At 38.3% G+C, this 20524-nt stretch overlaps 1 protein-coding gene across 1 annotated transcript in view; it reads left to right on the plus strand.

Moving 5' to 3' along the window:
* Prorp (protein only RNase P catalytic subunit) overlaps positions 1 to 20524 on the plus strand; it is a 135871-nt gene that overhangs the window by 2267 nt on the left and 113080 nt on the right. Inside the window, exons 3-4 of the mRNA XM_063224420.1 lie at positions 1517 to 1564; positions 2208 to 2340. Of these exons, the coding sequence (XP_063080490.1) occupies positions 1517 to 1564; positions 2208 to 2340 (181 nt within the window). The remainder of the gene's footprint in view (positions 1 to 1516; positions 1565 to 2207; positions 2341 to 20524) is intronic.

Here is a 20524-nt window from a genome sequence, read left to right on the forward strand (position 1 = left end):
CCCAGCACTCAGGAGGCTGAGTGAGGCAGGAGGATCATTGTGAGTTAGAGACCACCCTAGGCTACAAAGTGAGCTCAAGGCCAGCCTGAACTGCATAGAGAGACCCTGTTTCAAAAAGACAAAAAAAAAAAAAAAAAAAAAAAGACATTTTCTCTGCTTAAAACAAATAGTAGCAGAGGGCTAGGGCTGTAGTTCTAACAGTCTTGAGGTCCTGGTTTAATCTTTAGCCCTTGTAAGGGGGAAAAAAAGAAGTAGAAAAGTGCATAGCAGTAGAGACAATTTGTGCTAATCTGTACCCTTCACATAAAAAGGAAATTACATGGCCTGGGACTGTAGCTCAGTGTCAAGCACCTGCCTGGCAAGCACAAGGTCCTGAGTTTGATTCCCAGTACCAAAAAAAAAAAAAAAAAAGGAAATTACATAGCGTTTTTTTTTTCATGGTACAGGGATTGAACTGGGCATCCCCACTAAGCTTGCAAGATAAGATTATTGTGGTACCTTGATTCACAACCATAATTATTTCCATGATTCAGGTAGTAGAATTCCTTCCAGTATTTGGTTGCAACCAGAATCATGGAAACATTTAAGTGGTAACTGATGTACCACTTTATGGCATTTGACTGGACGTGTCCTTGGGCCATTTTAGTATTTTCAGTTTCTCTGAAATCTAGTGACTGGGATAATGTGCTCATACATCATGTTTACAGAGTTTTGAAGTAGTAATTATGCTTCATGAGGTTGACAAACTTACTGAGCATCAATAGAAGAAGAACCAGGATGTGAATATCTTTGAATGCCAAATAGCTTTGACTTTATTCTGTTATCAAAAATGCTGGTTTTGTAGTGGATTTTAAAAAGATAGTTGCCAAAACAGTGAGGAAACTGGAAACATGAATATCTGTTTGGATGCAGTTAAGAGGTGAGGAGGTCCTGAATTAAGAACTGGGAAGGAGAATAAGCAATAGAATTAGAGGGAACTGACGGTAATATATGTAAGAAGAAAACATTCATTGATTGAGCAAATAAATTGACAAATGGTTTTTGAAATCCTCTAGTTAGGTGAGGCACAGTGATATAAAATGTGATATAAAATGTTGTGATGGCCTTCTCAGCCTAATTAAGAATATCATTCCTGACAGTTAAGTAATAGTGGTCTGTAAGAGAAAAGTATGAGAGCAGAGAAATTACTCTGAACAGGAGCAAGCTGGCAACTCCATGGAAAAGGTTAGAGGTGAGTTTGGCCCAGAGGTCAGCAGCTTTCTGTGGCACTCCGATTAAGACTTGGAAAAGATGTGGGAGAATCAAAGGAAGAAGGCACTCATTTAGAGTCCCATCTGCTGCTTTACCTCATCACAGCCTGACAACTGCACTTGTCGTTAAATCATTCTGGGGACGAATCCTGAACCCTTGAGAGCTCTTGCTTACAGAATTTTTACAGACGGTGAGTATTTTTGGTTCCGTAAGAATGTAACCTGATGATTTGGCTTTGTGATCCTTTTTTTTTCTTTTTTTGTAGTATTCCTGGAAAACAATGGAAAGGACAATTTACTACAATCCAGAAAAGGTAAAACTCAGTAGTTATTTTTAACTTTGTTTTATTCAGATTCATTAGAGTTTTCTTTGTTGTTTTAAAAATATTTAAGAATACTCTGGGAACAGGATAATTAAGAGTTTATAATTAGAATACTTGATAAATAATGTTTTACATATGAAGACTTTGTAGCACTCAGAATGTTTTTATTGTTGATGTTGTGAGCCTGTATGAAGACAGAAATATTTACTTCTAGAGATTAAGAGCCCACTTTTGTTTTGGAAATTACTTTAAAAATCTCATCTGGGTGCTCAGCAATCTACCCTTTGGTTTCCTGACACACCAACTATGTGATGTTTTCAGGAAAAAATCAGATAGTTGTGATGATCACAAAGGTTTTAATTTCTGTCTTAATACCTTTCAGAAGCCAAGTGTGGTGGCACATGCCTCTAATCCCAGCACTTGGGAGGCTTAGGCAACAGGATTGTTGAGAGTTTGAGGCCAACCTGGGCTATAAAGTGAGTTCAAGGCCAGCCTGAACTACATAGTGAAACCCTGTCTCAAAAAGAAAAATAACAACAAACCCTTCCAGTTTCCTTGAGTCTTAGAATTATTCAGTTTAGAAAAAGTTATTTTCCATGACACTATTTAACTTTTTAAAAAATCGTAATTACAGCGGCCAGTGTTCAGGCTGTGGAAACACCATAGAGTCTATTCATCTGAGTCCAGAAGATTATGACTTTCTCAAGGAAAAAATCATGAGGGATGTAATAGATGGAGGAGATAGATACAGAAAGACAACACCTAAGGTGAGTGTAATAGGCTTTATTGCATTCTTGGATTGCTGGTCTAAAGCAGGAGCCAGCAAGGTTCTACCACCGGGTTGGGATGGTCACATATTGGTCACATATTCTTGAAGGGCAGCCAGAATAGCATTTCACTGTCCATTAACATACAAGTGTATCCTTGATCCCATGTTATTAGCTGCATTGGGCCGTTCCACTTTCCTGTTTGGGTGTCCTTCTATAGGACTTGAGCCCTAAGCATGTTCATTGGATTTGTCCCTTTGCCAATGAAGTTCTGATAGAGGGTATTTACTTTCTGCAACCAGGTTTAAAAATTTTAAGGTGAAGATAGCAAGATCTAATTGTGTGTGTGGAGGTAACCTTTTGTTTTCATAATTGTGTTTTTAAAGAAATTTGAGTGTGTGGGTCTAAATATCTTAGCTATCTATAATAGTTTCCCTCTGAAAAGATATCCCTAATTGTAGGTAGTGGAGAGTAGATGTAGAGTTCATCTTAACTGCTTCTAGCTGAGAGAGATCAGTGTAAGGAAGACCCCTTGCAGGAACCTTCTCCAGAGAGCTAACCTAATGGCACTTAGATAGAAGTCATGTTGCAATTTAGCAGTTATGAACTCTTACAGATTTTATTGTAATTTATTCATAACAACCCATTACAGTGGTCAGTTACTAGTGTGGTTGGAAATTGCCAGAAGTGGTTAATGCTCAGAGCCCCTTCCTATAGCTAGCTTACTATTATGATATTGTTTTTAAATACCTTTTGGTTATAATTTTCTGCTGGATAGTCAAGACCAACTTTTTTTTTTTAATCATTACCAGGGATCAAACTCACGACAGCGTGCTTGGAAGGCAGGTGTTATGCCTCTGAGCTAAATCCCCAGCCCAGTCAAGTCCAACTTAAATTGAGACCTGGATTAATTAAAATTTAATCTCTTGCTATCAAGATCAGTGAAGTCTCCTAAGGATTTACCTTGGAACCATACATAGAGCCTCTCAGGTCTTCTGTCAACATCAACCATCAGGATGAGTCACAGCTTTTGACCAATTGCTTTCTACGAAAGTAGGGGAAACATTCCCTCTACTGACCCTACTTTGGCACACTGTTCACTGTGTTCCCGTCCCCTGGAGCCTAGCAACCTCACTGGTCAAGGGGCTGTGTGACTCACCAGAGTTGTAGTTGTAGCCATAGAAAATGTTCCCTCGGGGCTGAGGATTTAGCTCAGCGGCATAAGTGCCTGCCTTGCAAGCAGGCAGTCGTGAGTTCGATCCCCGGTACTGATAAAAAGGAAAAAGACAAAAAGAAAAAAAAAGAAAATGTACCCTCATGTCCTGTTTCCTCATTGACCTTGGATGGTCAGGGCCCAAAATATTAGCTGTACTCTTTGCCCTGTTTCCTTTCTAACTATGGTCTCCAAACACCTAGAAGAGAATATCAGTGACATCATTATAATGGGAGCAGTGAGCTTAATTATTATAATTTTATCTGGATAGCAAGTATTTTGAAATACAAAGTATAGCCAGAAGACTGTTGTTCCTTACCAACCATTGTTGTTGTAGTTGGATTCCTATAGTGTTAACATACAACAGTTATACTTTATAAAGAAAACTTTGAGATCAAGAGCTATACACAATATTTTATCATGACAATCATGATACTACTTTTGTAACACACTGAAATCTCCATTTTGATTTAGAATAGCCTTTTTAGTCAATCATCTCTATCTCATACATAATCTCTATCTCTATCTCATGTAATTTGTGATCCTTTAATGGGATGTCATTTAAGAAATTTGTGACATTGTCTGTGCTCTTAATATCTCAGCATTTCTAAGTGTAACAACACATGTATAACAAAAACATCATAGATGTCTGACTTTTTAAAAAATTATTTTTGACTGGTGGTCTCATGTTGGTTTGACATATACATCTTATTACAAATAGCTAGAGCACAAGAGAAAGGCAGATATCTTAATCTAAAAGAATAAGCTTATCACTATAAACAATCCCAGTGTTACATTTTAGGAGACCTGTACAGCAAGAAGACCTGTACATCATGAATACATTTATTACACCATGAGATTAACAATAGTGAATGTTGTAGCAAATGAAAACTTTTGTTTCTTAATTTAGTTTTGTACCAAACTTTTAGTGAGAAAACTTTATTTTATTTATAGAAAACTTAACCTTTTGACAGTGACCAATGTAAAGATATCACAATAATATCTTTAACAACATTTATAAGAGTATATCCCATAAAACTGTGGGAACCACTAGGGCCCCCTTAATGAACAAAGGCTCAAATAAGATTTTTTTCAGGCAGCTGCTCCTTTATTCACCAAGGAGAGTCCTGTCCAAATAGTTTTCCACCCTCTACTTAATTATCTTAACAATTTTTAGCAATTAACAATAGTTTTGACCAATGAAAGATTCAAGTCATCATACACAGAAAACAGTAAGCATTATATTTATAAAACCAATTTTAACATCATTTTGACCACCTGACAACTTAGGTGGAAGCATGTCTTTAATTTTGATGACATTTATCTATAAGCCAACTTAAATTGCAGACAGATGTTTCAAAGATGCAAAAGGAAGGAAAAATTTTTAAGCTGAAATAAAACAGCTGCTTATAGATTGGACAGACAAATACAAATAAGACAATTTGTTTATAAAATCAGAGTGCACTCAAATATATTTAGCCAATTTGAATTATAACTTTTATAGTTTTTAAATTTGTAACTATAAATAGACTAGTCAGAACTTTTTGTGGGTTAGTTAACATAGATTGCTTGTAATAAGAATTAGAAAGAATGGGGCTGGGGATTTAGCTCAGCGGCATAAGCACCTCCCTTGCAAGCAGGCAGTCATGAGTTTGATCCCTGGTACCGATTTAAAAAAAAAAAAGAATTAGAATAAAACCTCTCACACCCGTGAAGGCCAAGAGGTGTTTTAAGATGAGTCCTCGGCTGATTGGAATGTCCAACTATACAGGCAACTAATTGTTGGTTGATAACCGTAGTAGCTGGAGAGTCACAACTGATGGCCAGAACTACTCTTTTGTCTTTTTCGTTTTTATCGGTACCAGGGATCGAACTCAGGGCTGCCTGCTTGCAAAGCAGGCGCTTATGCCGCTGAGCTAAATCCCCAGCCCCAGAACTACTCTTTTGATAACCACACATAACTGTTCTTTCTAATGGGATAGATGGTTAAAGTAATTTTAACTATTTTTGGCTGGAAGGGGAGCTCACCATTCTAGAAACTTGCCCCTGAAATTCAACAGCCTCGGAAGAAGGAATTGCTTTTTTTTTTTTTTTTTTTTTTTAATTTTTATTTAAGGAGAAAAGAAAAGAAAGAAAAAAAAAACAGTGAAGGGGTACAAGTTATACAGATTTACAGAATAAAAAAAATGCGCAGTAGGAAATCACTAGTTAATGGATTACATATTGTCATCTTAGAAATAATTATTCCAGTCACAAAATTAAAGCTTGTAGAGTGGACATTCCAACAATGATACTACAAACAGTTCTGTTCAATGATCCAATAAAACTCTGTGATATCATTTTCTATCTTATACATTTAAATATACATGCAGTTATATAGTTTAGAGCACTTTCTTTTCCTCTCTTTTGTACAGTGACTATTACACATTTTGGGTTTCATTGCTCCCACGGTTCTTGTTGCTTTTTTGGAAGAGAGTAACACCAAATGTGACATAACAGAGCAGAATCGGTCAAGTCAAAAGGGTGGACATAATAGATAATATAAAAACATAATACAAGGTGATCAACAATGGTTACCATAATGCCTCCCGCTATTTCTAATAGAATTGCCTATATCATTAGTTGTAATACAATTGAACAAAACCGTAAAGAATAAAACCGACAAAACCAAAACATTGGAGATATTGTAGGTCTTCAAAAGTAGATAAAAGTCAACGAGAATGGACGTTATAATGAATCTCATTATCTTCTCAGCTGATGCCTAAACTTTCGAACCTGATACTATCCAGCAAAACAGAATAGAGGAACCTCAGTCAAAAACAAGATGGTGAGAGTAACACAGGGCTTCAAATCGAGATAATAGAAAGTCAAAGTGGGTTACTATATTATATCCTGCTATATTTTTCCCTTTAATTAAATAGATAAAAATAAAAAAGTAAATAATGGAGTGGAGATTGAGAAAAAAGAGGGCATAACAGCGAAACAGGGCAGATCAAAACATAACCATTTAAGCAGAATAGTGTTTCACCACCAGATAATCCTGACCCAAAAATAGTTACCGTATTGACTCCCTCCCTGAAGTCCTTGAGTACAACTTCATATACTGTAGCATTAAGTATATCAAAACAATGTAAATCCATTTAAGAGAATGACAGCATTATAGAGTATTTAGAATCGACTAACAGAAAATGAACAATGGTCTCTGTATAATCTCCTTGTCTTTAAAAGGTTTTTTCTTATACTATCGTACATAACAAAATCCAATAAGATACAACCTGTTTAGACCATTGGAGACAGAAGAACAAAAACTAGATGAGACTTCAAAACAAGATGGTACTAAATCAGCATTACCTATTAAGATGTCATTTTCTCCAAAAAAAGCTGTTCCTATCATCCAATCTTCTCTGTCTCATTTCTGTTGAGCTCTTTTTCTGTCAGTAGCTGTCAGTTTGTCTTCTTCATTTTGTTCTCTGCTCCATTCGTTGTGGCTTCCCTGCCCCTATTTCTGGGTTCTTTGTATTTTTCTTTTTTTAGAATATCCTGCAATACTTTCTGTAGGGTTGAATTGGTGGTTGCAAATTCCCCCAGTTCCTCTTTATCCTGGAAGCACCACGTTTTTCCATCAATTTCCAGGGACAGTTGTGCAGGATATCTCAATCTTGGCTGTAGATTATTATCTTTCAAAGCTTGAATTATTTCTCCCCATGCTCTTCGTGATTTGATGGTTTGTGAAGAGAAATCTGCTGTAATTCTGATGGGTCTCCCCTTGTAAGTGATCTGTTTCTTGTCTCTTACAGCTTTTAATATTCTGTTCTTGTATTGAATTTCTGGAATTTTTATTATTATATGCCTGGGTGTTGCTCTGTTAGGGTTGTAGGTAGCTGGGGTCCTGTATGCCTCATACATTTGAGTATCTTTACCTTTTGCTAAATTAGGAAAATTCTCCTGGATTATTTCTGTGAGTAGCTTTTGTAGTTCACTTGTTTGTGTCCCTACTTCTTCTTTTATGTTCTTAATCCTTAAGTTATGGCTCCTCTTATCATCTTCTTGTCTTTGTATTATTGCTGTGTGTTTCTTTGTTATTTTTAAGAAGTTTTTCATTTCATTCTCCCATGTTTCAAGTCTGCCCTCCAATTCAGATAGTCTGTCCTTAGTTTCTTTCAAGCTGTTATGCCAGTCTTGGGTAGACTTCTTAATTTCTTGATAGTCTCTTTGCACCTGCTTCACATACTCAATGCTTTCTCTGTTTTCTCCATCAAGCAATTCTCCCCTCTTTTTCTGTTCTTCCATTCCACCATCTGCTTTTTCCTGGGTGGTGCTTAGCATTTCTCTAACTATTCTGCATACTTCTAGCTTCAGGTCATTGATAACTTCATTCCTGAATTGGTCTATGAGGCTCTCTAAATGGCGCTTAATGTATATTGGTGCAGTGTCCTCTATTGCCTGATTCTCAGGATTGGGGGTCGAGGAGCCTTTTTTTTTGCTTCCCTTCCCCATATTTTCTGTTCCTTATAAAATGTAATCTTACACAGGAGGCCCGGCTTCCCTGCCTGTCAGCCACAGCTTGATCAAATTGCGCTGGCTAGTTGTTCCCGCTCACCGCTGCGCCCCAGGGAGTTGCGGAGGAGGCAGCCTACGCGGGAGTCGGTGGCTCCTCCGGGCCACCGTCAGGCTCTGGGATCTGGGTTAGGCCAGCCTAGGGAGTCCGCGAGCAGCGTCCCTCCGGCCAGGCACCTTTCACCAATCCCGTCCGAGAGGGAAACGTGCGGCTGCAGTGCCACCGCGCCCTGCTCTTACAGGACTGCCCACGCCCAGAAAAACCTCCGCTGGAGTCAAACTGCGGTAGGGAGTCAGTTCCTCGCTCACCTCGCCACCAGTCAGCCTTCCTCCCTGACCGTCGCGTCTCCGACTCCGTTCGCGAACTCCCGTTCCCAGAGCTCGGTGGGCGCGTCTCTCCTTGCCGAGCCGCTATGAAGGCCCCGGCCGCCGGGCGGGGCGGGAAATCTAAACCGCGGTTTCCAATGGCGCGGAGTCGAGCCTCCACACCGAGATTTTTCTGTTCCTATTTTAGCGCCAGGACTGTATTCCAAGTTGGATTCTCTCAGCCCAGTTCGTTCCTGAGTCAGCAGAGCATATCTCTACTGGTTCGTATCTCCTTAGTCCGCATCATTCCTGGCCTCTGAGCCGAGCCTTTAGAGAGCGTTCAGTAGTTGCTGTTGTCTGTCCGCCATGTTCTCCGGAAGCCCTCGAAGGAATTGCTTTAGCATTGCTTTGGACCAAAGATTATTGTAAGTTGTTATTTCTCAGGGGCAGGGCAATGGAAAAAGGACAGAAAAGTAACTCCAAGTAAGAACTAAATCCTAACCATCTTAAGTGCAGAAAAACAAAATCAAGAGCTTTCCCAGAGTAGATCTCTTTTTATTTTTGGTCTTTTTCCTTTTTATCGGTACCAAGGACCGAACTCACGACTGCCTGCTTGCAAGGCAGGCGCTTATGCCACTGAGCTAAATCCCCAGTCCCTGGAGTAGATCTCTAATCCTTAGCAAAACAAGCCTCTAGAGACAAAAGTTCTGTTGATTCCAGCTGTATTGCAGAACAGAAAATGAAACCAGTAATCAAAGGACCTGAATGGCTGCTATTTAACCTTTTGAAAGTGAGTGAGAGAGAAAATGAAAATGTTTCAATTATATTGTTTAGGTCTTTCTAATTTGAGTCAAAAGTTCTAAAACCCCAGCCTACAAAAGAGGTCTGTTGTCTTTGCAGACAAAGGTAGGTAATAGTCCAGGGGAAATCTCAGCCTTAGGACAAAGAGATCTACAAGACATTTTGGGTTCTACATCCAGTCATACTAAAGCAGTGCTAGCTAGGTTCTATTTAAACCCACTCTGAAAATATGTATCCCCAGTATCTGTAATGCACTTAAGACACTCACAGATTAAAGTCTGTACTCAGTGCTTCTCATTGGAAGTCAGTGTTTGATTTTAGCATAACATTACATTTCTTTTTTTTTTTTTTTGACAGTTTCTATGAGGATTTATTTATTTATTTATTTTTAATTTTTTTTTTATTTAAGGAGAAAAGAAAAAAAAACAGTGAAAGGGTACAAGTTATACAGATTTACAGAAGAAAAAAATGAACAGTAGGAAATCACCAGTTAATGGATTACATATTGCCATCTTAGAAATAATTGTTCAAGTCACAAAATTAAAGCTTGTAGAGTGGACATTCCAACAATGATACTGCAAACAGTTCTGTTCAATGATCCAATAAAACTCTGTGATATCATTTTCTATCTTATACACTTAAATATACATGCAGTTATATAGTTTAGAGCACTTTCTTTTCCTCTCTTTTGTACAATGACTATTACACATTTTGGGTTTCATTGTTCCCACGGTTCTTATTGCTTTTTTGGAAGAGAGTAAAACCAAATGAGACATAACAGAACAGAATCGGTCAAGTCAAAAGGGTGGACATAATAGATAATATAAAAACATAATACAAGGTGATCAACAATGGTTACCATAATGCCTCCCGCTATCTCTAATAGAATTGCCTATATCATTAGTTATAATACAATTGAACAAAACAGTAAAGAACAAAACCGACAAAACCAAAACATTGGAGATATTGTAGGTCTTCAAAAGTAGATAAAAGTCAACGAGAATGGGCGTTATAATGAATCTCATTATCTTCTCAGCTGATGCTTAAACTTTCGAACCTGATACTATCCAGCAAAACAGAATAGAGGAACATCAGTCAAAAACAAGATGGTGAGAGTAATACAGGGCTTCAAATCGAGATAATAGAAAGTCAAAGTGGGTTACTATATTATATCCTGCTATTTTTTTCCCTTTAATTAAACGGATAAAAATAAAAAAGTAAATAATGGAGTGGAGATTGAGAAAAAAGAGGGCATAACAGCGAAACAGCGCAGATCAAAACATAACCATTTAAGCAGAATAGTGTTTCACCACCAGATAATTCCGACCCAAAAGTAGTTACCATATTGACTCTTTCCTTGAAGTCCTTGAGTACAACTTCGTATACTGTAGCATTAAGTATATCAAAACAATGTAAAACCATTTAAGAGAATGACAGCATTACAGAGTATTTAGAATCGACTAACAGAAAATAAACAATGGTTTCTGTATAATCTCCTTGTCTTTAAAAGGTTTTTGCTTATACTATCGTACATAATAAAATCCAATAAGATACAACCTGTTTAGACCATTGGAGACAGAAGAACAAAAGCTAGATGAGACTTCAAAACAAGATGATACTAAATCAGTATTACCTATTAAGATGTCATTTTCTCCAAAATAGCTGTTCCTAACATTACATTTCTTTAACCTAGTTAGTAGTTTTAAGGAAGTCTTCTAAAGACTTCAGTGTAAAGTCAGGTGTGGTGGCTCATGCCTGTAATCCCAGCACTCGGGAAGCTGAGGCAGGAGGATCCTTGTGAGTTCAAGACCAGCCTAGGCTACAAAGTGAACTCAAGGCCAGCCTGAACTGCACAGAGAGACCCTGTCTCAGAAAGACACACAAAAAAAGTAAAAACAGGTAGTTCTAAATATTCCATTGACTTCCTATAAGGAATATTTTCCTTGAGGGACTTGAACAACTCAGCTAAGGGTGGATATGACCTCATGGGGTCTTTAATTATGGCTAGCCTAGAAATTCCACCCTCAAGACCTGAAGGGCAAACTGGGAGAAACCTCAGACTCAGTAATATTGGGCAAGGCTTTAATTAAGGTTGTCCTGGAAACCTTGTCCTCAGCCCCAAAAGGTGGAGGAGGGGCAGCTTTGGCTCAGTGATAGTGGATGCCTTAAGGGTCCACTGAGGGGTGTCTGGTTTTCCTGTGTCTCACATTTACATGTGAATACGAGTAAGGATTATTTCTTTGGTGCAAAGACAGACTGAACACAAGGCAGTTTTGACAATTTTTCCTCTTTCTTATGCTACAATTCTAGTTGTAAGATAGCATCATAATCAGTATTTCCCTTTGCATTAACAGTTATGTTTAAAGAAGGAAGCATTGCTTAGTACTAAATAATTGCCTTCTGGTTCTTAGAAAGAGAGCTCTAAATGTCCTTTTTGGAAGCTGCTTCTCTGTTACACAGCTCTAGAGCTGTCCTGCTACAGCCAACTCATTCCCGCCAGCACAGGTCTCATGCTGCTGCTGCCTCTGTGGAGACAACCACCAAGCCATTTTGGGTGTCTTGCATCAGTCTAAAAAATCTGAAAGTGTGGGCCAATTTTGGTTATTAGGATCGTTTTTTCGTGACCATTGGGAAACAACAAGGTCCAAGAAAATCTTGCATAGCCACCTTCTTAACAGCCTGTTGGTATTTAGACATAAAAGGTTCAGAATATTTTATCTTTAAATAGTCTGGAGGTACAGGCCACAGAGTTTAAAAGCCTGCTCTGAATGTCCCACAGAAGCTGGTATGTAGTTGGAGGCTTTTTTCTTTTCTTTTTCTTTTTTGGCACTGGAAATCAAACTCAGGACCTTTTGCTTATTAGGCAGGCACTTATGCTACTTAGCTGACTTTTCTTTCTTTTTTTTTAATTTTTAATTTTTTTCTTCCCTGTCCTGTTCTAAAGCAGAAACTTTTAGGATACTAGTACTTAATGAATGTGAAACAGAGTTTATCAAGCTCCAAGCTGAAAAACAATTTATGCTCTGCTATGAGTGCTCTTTAAATTTTTTCCAAAAAAAAAAAAAATTTTTTTTCCCTACCTTGTCCCAATTTTTAGTACTTAAAGTTCATGCCTGTGAGAACTAAGGATGTATTTAATTATTTCCTGAAGTACTTTGATAATACTGCTAGCTGGCACTGTGTACTTTACCTTCTTTAAAAGAGATTTCATAAAAAGAGATTTTAAAGAAGATATTTCTTTTAAAAGAAAGATATTACCCTTTGGCTCAGTGATAGTGGATGCCCTTTGTTTTAATTCCAGTGAAATTATTATTTGTGTCGAAAGCATTTATTTTAGCTCCACACCAGATCTCTGAAATAGTCACACAAGATATCAGTGCTGTTAAAACACTCCTAGTAAGTCCACCAGGAGGCAAGAATGCCATGGATTCAGGCCACATTGGGCACCAGTTATCAGAGACCCTTTCCATGGTGCCAATTATCAGGGACCCTTGCAGTGAGTTCCCAATCTGCCTCATGGACTTACAGCACGTGGTGAGAAAGAAAAAGAGCAAGAGACAAGAATTGTAAGAATTGGGCTGGGGATTTAGCTCAGTGGTGAAAGCACCTGCCTGGTAAGTGCAAGGTTGTGAGTTTGATCCCTGGTACAAAAAAAAAAAAAGAATTGTAAGGACACAGGGCTCTGGGTGCTCAGTGTTCTCTGTAAACCATGACCAAGATTTTCCTGCTAGCCTCTATTTTATTAGCCAGTGCGGTGGGAGGGGTACAGTGCTTTCCTTGGAACATTGTAGAAGTAGTAGTTGAATAGGCAAGTTTAAGACCATAAAACAAGGAAGTTAAGATTCATCCCCACATGTGGGTACTAGTTTTCCCTGTATTGTCCTCAGCAGACTTCATCCTGTTCTGTGAACTTTACAGCCTCATTGACCATCAAGATCTCAGTAGTGACCTAGAAAAGTGGGATTTTTGCATTCCAAAACCAGCCCATAAGGCAGGGCAAGGAGGGCCTCAGGCAGTTACTAGATCAATTTATAATTCATGACCCCCAACACTTTATGGTGGATACTGAGTTTAAGTTGCAGAGGTAAGATGCTTTTCTGTTGGTCACCCTTAGGTATAGGCTGCCCACCATCTCACTGAGTGTTGTTTTTCAGTTACCAAACAAAAATGAGAAGTAAAATTGTTTTACTTTCTTGCCTGGCTTTATACTTTTCAGAAAATGTCCTGAGGTCATATAAAATACCTTTACTCCTCCAAATAAAGTCAAAATATTGTCCATAAAGCTAGAATACCTTGTCCAGGCTGGGATTGAACTTGCTCAGTTCCTGCCTCAGCATCCCAGAATGGTAAGATTTCAGGCTTATGCCAGCACACCCTATGTAAAGAATTTTCTTATTTTTAGAAGTTATGTATTGAAATAGTTAAGCTAATGTGTTGTCATTTGCACAACTTACTTTTTTTGTGGTCCAAGAAATCTAACTATTGATAAAATGACAGCATTTGTTACATAATGCTAAATACATTCACAATATCTCATTTAATGCTTACAACTACTTCATAAGATACTATTGCTATTTTATATAGATAAAGGTTGAGACTTGAGAGATTAAATTTTTCCAAATATGCCTCCTAATAAAATCTAGATCCCTCTGACCCCAAAATCTTTTCATTGCACCCAGCTGCTTTTCTCACAATGGCTGTGGTAGTCCTCTTTCATATATATATGAATATATGTGTATGTGTTAGCCACCTGGTTGTCACAGCTCCTAATGCCTTGGGAATTTATTTCAGCTAAAATCTGGTTTAAATAAGTTCCCTTTTCTCAAAACAATCATCATGGAGTGCTTATGTGTATCTTTTGAAATAAATGTAAATGCATGGTTGTGTAAATCATGCTACTTGCTCATATAATGTTTCTATTGTGAGCTAATACATATTCTTCCCATCCTTCATCTTTTTATTTGGACAACAAAATTATCAATTTAGAGCAAACATAGAAATTTAGCAATGAGCATTTCATAGATACTGCTATGTTACTGCTTTGGAGCTCCTGTGTACACCTTGCCATTAGTCTGCCAGGGAGGAGAATGCACAGATGGTCTTTTCTTTCCCAAGGTTCAGCTACCATGAGTCATGCCCATATTCCATTATGATAAAAATATGTATTTACATAAAAGAGTGGTATGGGTCCATTGGACCCTCTGTGATGCTCAGGTACACATATACAAAAGTGCAGTGTGCATAGGTGTATAAAAATCCTGGTTAGAGACAGGGCATGGTGGCACGTGCCTGTAAATCCAGCATGTGGGAGGCTGACGCAAGAGGATCACTGCAAGTTTGAACCTAGCCTGAGCTGTGAGTTGAAGGTCAGCCTGAACTGCATAGTGAAACCTTATCTCTAAAAGACACACACAAAAAATTCTGTTTTGATATTTTTGCATATGTGTACATACGTTGTTGTTCATTCCAAGTGAGTAAACATGTAGATTGCTTTCTGTATCCCTCAAGGAAAGGTATGGAGTTGCACAACCAGCTACTATTTGCTGAAGTACAAATTTACAGTAGAAAAGGGATGGGTCTGAGTTAAAATGCAAATTCTAGTATATATGATTCATGTTGGTATTCTTTGGCTGCTGTCAGCTGGATCATCCATTCTTTGGATCCGGCTTTACATAGCCACTGTTAACCATGTGTGTATCTCTTTATGGGATCTTGGACCTGCCTTCTTGATATTGAAGATAAAACCCAAGGGTGCTCTACCTCTAAGTTATAGCCCAAGTAATTTATGTTTTGAGACAAGGATTCACTAAATTGTCCAGAACAGGATCAAATTTGTCATCCTCCTGCCTCAGATTTTTTCTTTTTTTGTTTTTTTTGAGACAGGGTCTCACTATGTAATTCAGACTAACCTTGAACTCACTATGTAGCTGGCTCAAACTTCTAGCAATCCTCCTGCCTCACTGCTGAAATTAAAGCGTGGTATGCCACTATGCTTAGGTGAGCACTTTTTCTTAAAAAGGGCTTTTTCTCTAGTCCTTGGATTTAGGGCCCATCCTAATCACTATGACCTCATTTTACCTAATTACATCTAAAAATAAGGTTATTTCACTTAGTCCTGGTGGACATGCGATTTGAGGGAACGCTTGCTGCTACAGCTGTTCTTTTCCCTGTCTAGGACTGAATGTTGAGTGCTTCGGTAGCTATGTGTGTGATATTTTAATTTACATTGTCCTAATGACAACTGTTGTGCATCCTTTTATGTGCTTGATTACCACCCACATATTTTCTTGGTGTAAGTGTTTTTAGATATTTTGCCAATCCTTTAAAAAAGTGAGTTGTGTTCTTACTGAGTTTTAAGAGCTATGTAAGGGCTAGGGGTGCAGCTGAGGGGTAGAGAACCTGTTTAGCTTTGCATAAGGCCCTCTCTGTGATTCCTAGCACTACAACGAATGAACAATTGATTATATATAATTTTAGATCTGTGTTCCCTAGCACTACAATGAACAAACAATTGATTATATATAATTTTAGATCCAGGTCTTATGTCGAATAAACATTTTGCAAATATTTTCTCTCAGTCTACGGTTACCTTTCATTTTCACACGTTATAGATTCTGCTTTCATTGCTTGGGCTGAGAGATCCACATTTTGGAACTTTCAGAGACTTCCAGGTGATTTGAAAGTGTAGTTGGGATGCAGAGCTCCTGCTTCTAACTTGGCATTGCAAAGAACCCCAATGTATGGCAGCTCCCTTCCTGATAATTTTGGGAAAAAAACACAGTTCTACAAGGTATATTTTTTAGCTTTTCTGTTTTAGATATTTACTACACTTAGAAAACACAGCCAGCAGATGGCAATAGTGTAACATAGAAAAATTCTAGGTTATGGCCACAGCAGTCAGGTTAGAAAACTTCGTTGAGCTTCTTTCAAACTGAAAGAAATCTGTCATTTTTGTATGTTAGGTTAGTAATAGTAGATGAAGATGAGAGCTATGTGTGTGAATTGTAAATGAACAAAGCAGAACTCCAAATAATGCCTATCCACTAATTTAATGAACATTAATTGAGTCACTATCAATGAAGATCAAAAAGTAGGTTTGGAGACTGGCACCTTGTTTCATCACTATAATCTCAGTACTGAGAGAGGCTGAGGCAAGACAATCTCAAGTTGGAATCCTGAGGAACTTAGAGCAGTTGTCAAGACTTGTCTAAAGGGGGAGAGGGGCACTGGCATTGTAACTCTGGTAGAGGAGCACTTGTAGATTTAAGCCCCAGTGCTGGGGAAAAGAAGTAGATTTGGAACATGAGAATAGGAGCTATGGGAATAGTGTTAGTGTCAAATTGAGTTCTTTTTCCACTTATGTTCTTCATCCTTAATAATAGTAACACCAAATTATAGTCAAGTTGTTTCACAATTTCTCACATAAGAATTCAATTCTTGAATCTTTAGTTCAGAAAAATTTAAAGCATATACATAACGAATAGTGTTATGGACCCAATTTTCAGGGATTACTATCTCATGAATTTTCTTCATCATGTATACTTTGCCTTTCAGATGATTTTGAAACAGATTCTAGATATTATTTGTCCCTATTAATTGTAAATTCACTTTTGAGTAGCTTTTTTTGTTTCCCTTATCTTGAAAAAAAATTCCTTTGTAGAATTGAACTTTTCATACAGATTTAAAAATACTTTAGAATAGCAGCTCTTCATGCTTTTTTAAATGTGGCTCATATCTGTTGATACTTTCTGGTTTAAAGAGGTACTCTGAGAACCTTTAAAATATGTATTGATTTACAATAACAAAACAATTACTCATTAACATAAATAATATGTTTTACTGAAAATAATTCTGTTAAAATATAAGTTGGGCATGGTGATAGTATGATTGTAATCATAGTACTTGGGAGGCTGAGGCAAAAAGATTGCAAGTTTGAGTCCATCCTGGGAAATTTAGTGACTTTTTCATTGCCTGTATCAAAAATTTTAAAAGGGGAGCAAGCTGGGCATGGTATAATCCCAGCAGTGAGGGGGCTGAGGCAGGAGGATCAGTGTGAGTTCAAGGTCAGCCTGAACTACATATTAAAAGTCTGTCTTAAAAACCAAACAAAAAACCCCAAACAGATAAAAATAAATAAATAAAACGAGGAAGTGGACACAGGAATGTAACTCAGTGCCAAGGCCCTAGTTCAACTCCTGGTACTGTCAAACACAAAACAATATTAAGGAGAAAAGTGACATTGTCTTAAACTTTTGCAAGTGTCTCTCTCTCTCTCTTTTTTTTTTTTTTTTTTTTGCTTCATTGATGAGAGCAGGGTTGTTTTGACTATTCTTGTAATAATAGAAATTATATTTGGAATTATCCAGGGGAACTTGGTTTAGATGATCCCACTTTTGTTGATAACTTCCAAAGCATCAGTCAGGAGAACATAGGCCTCCTTCTTCTCCCTCTAAGTCCCGAACATGGTGTTGGTCTTGGCCACGTCAGAGTCAAGAGGCTTTTCACAGCTTCTTGATCTGGTGCTTTTTGGTCTTAATGTTTATCATGAACAACGATGTGTTGTGTTCTTAGTGAACAGCTCAAAGGTCAGCGCAAGTTGCTGGTGGTGTAGTGTTCAAGCTTGAACCTCTAGCAATGCTCTTTGCAGATGCCTGTGCTGCCCCAGGGCTGAAGTGTCTTGCACTGCCAAGAAATATGGGTGATGTGAAGATATTTTTCCTTTCTTTTGTTTTTTCTTCTCCTCCCTCCATTGTTCCTTTCTCTCGCCTATCATCCCTTCTCTTCTCCTTCTGCTATTGATGCATTTTGATACTAATTCTTGACCTCTAAAACTTTTCCTTTGCCTGGAGTGGTGATGCACATCTGAAATAACAGCTCCTTGGAAGGCTAAGGCAGGAGGACTGAAAGTTTAAGGCCAGCCTGGGCAACTTATCAAGTCCCTGTAAATTAGAAAGAAAAAAAGAGCTGGGGATATAGATTGGTGGCAGACTGCTTGCCTAGCAAGAGCAAGGCCCTAAGTTCAGGTTCCCAAACTACATCACAACAACAACAAAAAAACCCTGGATTTAGCTATGGAAGGAACAGGGTTGCTGTATGGATTAAAAACTGGTGGTCAACTTAACACCAGCTGAATTAAATCAGTATGGTGGTAAGTGTAGATGGCCCACCTGAGGACAGTTACTGGCATAAATAGAGACGTGAAGAAGAAGAGCTAGGCATGATGGGTTCTCCTAAGTGTTGCTGTTTTGAGCTGTTGGTTCTCCTGGAGGAGCTCATTGTGACTAGCTTCCCCAATATGAAGTCAGCCATTATCATCAGAGGAGCTTGGGACCTTGTTGCTGAGAGTGGCTGTGGTTCACTTTGAGGAGCTTTGCTCTTTACATTGAACATCACTTCCTGGCCCTGGAGAGTAAGATGTGTGTGTTTAATATCCAGGAGAAACTTGTCGCTCTGGCTTTCTGGAATGTAATTGACTGTTTTCATTGTCAGAGGAACTTGGGACCTCCTTGTTTCTACGGATGGCTATGGTGCTTTTCAGGGCACCTGGTCCTTATTTTGAGTGTGACTTCTCAGTTCCAGTGTAGAACCCTCAACCTATTGACACAGCTCCTTCATCCTGTTGGCATAGACTTCTTGTCTTCCACCACTGACCTTTGGGCTGTCCCAGCAGATCATAAAACAGACTGGCGTGAGTCCTTGTCGTGGGCTCTAGACTTCCAATTGGATTCATGGGAGGCATTGTCATGAGCTCTAGATCTTCAGCTGGACTCATGCAGGACATTGTATTGCTGTGGAATCCAAGCCCTTGGCTGAATATTCTGGGCCTTTCATATTGTGGACAGATTTCCTGTACTTTCTTGTGTTTAACTCTAGATGACCATCATAAAACAATAGTATAAATTCTGTGTCCTGATTACAATTGTTCTCACAACTCCCGGACTACAATAGTTGCCTATTTTGTTTTCAGTGCCATCTTGGTAAAAAGAATCACGAGAGAATTTTTATATCTACTTGTGTTGATCCTATCACAGTATTAGCTCTGGTGCAGCTCAGTGCTGAACTCCTTGCCTAGATACTCAGTCCTTGATTCAGACCCCAGCATTGCAAAAAACAATGACAACAAAAGATTAATGGTCTGTAGTTTTAGCTGGAGCATATGAAGGAAATGGAAGCTCTTGAGGAGACACAGTAGGAAAAGAAAAGACTAATTTTACTGGCATTTTCAGATAATTGTGGTTCTTCTTTGATACTATACCAGGACTCCACTGTACATTTGTAAGTAGATGATAGTGGAAAAAAGGCATATGAAATCTTAATATTATTATGAAAATATAACCTTGAAGTCCCCTGAAAGGATCTTAGGATAGTCAGGGTCCTTCAGCCACATTTTTAGAAAATACTGTACTTTAAATATGGTTCATTCTCTTCCTCTTCCTTCTCTTTCTCCCTCTCTTTTTCCTTTCCCTCTCTATTCTTTTCTTCCTTCACCTCCCTCTTCTTTTCCTCCTTTTTTCTCCTACCTTTTCCTCTTCCTTCTTCCCCTTCTTTCCCTTTCCCCTTCCCATTATTCTTCCTTCTCTTTCTTCCTTTCCCCTGTTCTTCTTCTTCCTTATCCTTTTCCTCCTCCACTTTTCCCTGCCTCCCCTCCACCATACTGGTGACTGAACCCAGAACGTCAGGGCTATACAAGTATACAGCCATTGAGCTACCCATGTTCCCATCCCTTTTTATTTTCATATTTATAAATTTTGAGACAAGGGCTTGCTGTGTTGCCTAGGCTGATTTAGAATTTGGATTCTCTTGAATAGCTGGGGTTACAAGCATGTGGTATTGGGCCGGGGATTTAGCTCAGCTGGATAAGCGCCTGCCTGGCAAGGGCGAGGTTATGAGTTTGATCCCCCGTACCAAAAAAATTTAAAAAAAAAACTGCATAGTACAAGTATGTGGTATTATACCTAGTTGTTTTTCTATTTTAAAAGTTTAAGTACAACATATTTCCTTCAATTTATTACACAAAGGCATTAACAAAATAAGGTAAAGCATAGACAACAGTTTCATTACTCAGCTTCTTTCTTCATTAAGACTTTTTAATCTCATCTTTTGCTTTCCAAATTGGAGGTAATTTTTTTTTCTACTCATAAAGATAATATATATTAATTAATTATTAAAAAGTTCCAGAGCTTCTGGGAAGATGTCAAAACAGTAAGCAGCAGAGTAAATAGCCTCTCTGAGAGAAACAGTCCAGGTGCTGGAATATAACATTGTGAGGAAGACAAGAAGGAAGGAAGTGGGTCCCCTGGACCCAGT

Source organism: Cavia porcellus, unplaced genomic scaffold (genome assembly GCF_034190915.1).
Source record: "Cavia porcellus strain 051 isolate PalLab524CR breed Dunkin Hartley unplaced genomic scaffold, mCavPor4.1 scaffold_1, whole genome shotgun sequence".
NCBI lineage: Eukaryota > Metazoa > Chordata > Mammalia > Rodentia > Caviidae > Cavia > Cavia porcellus.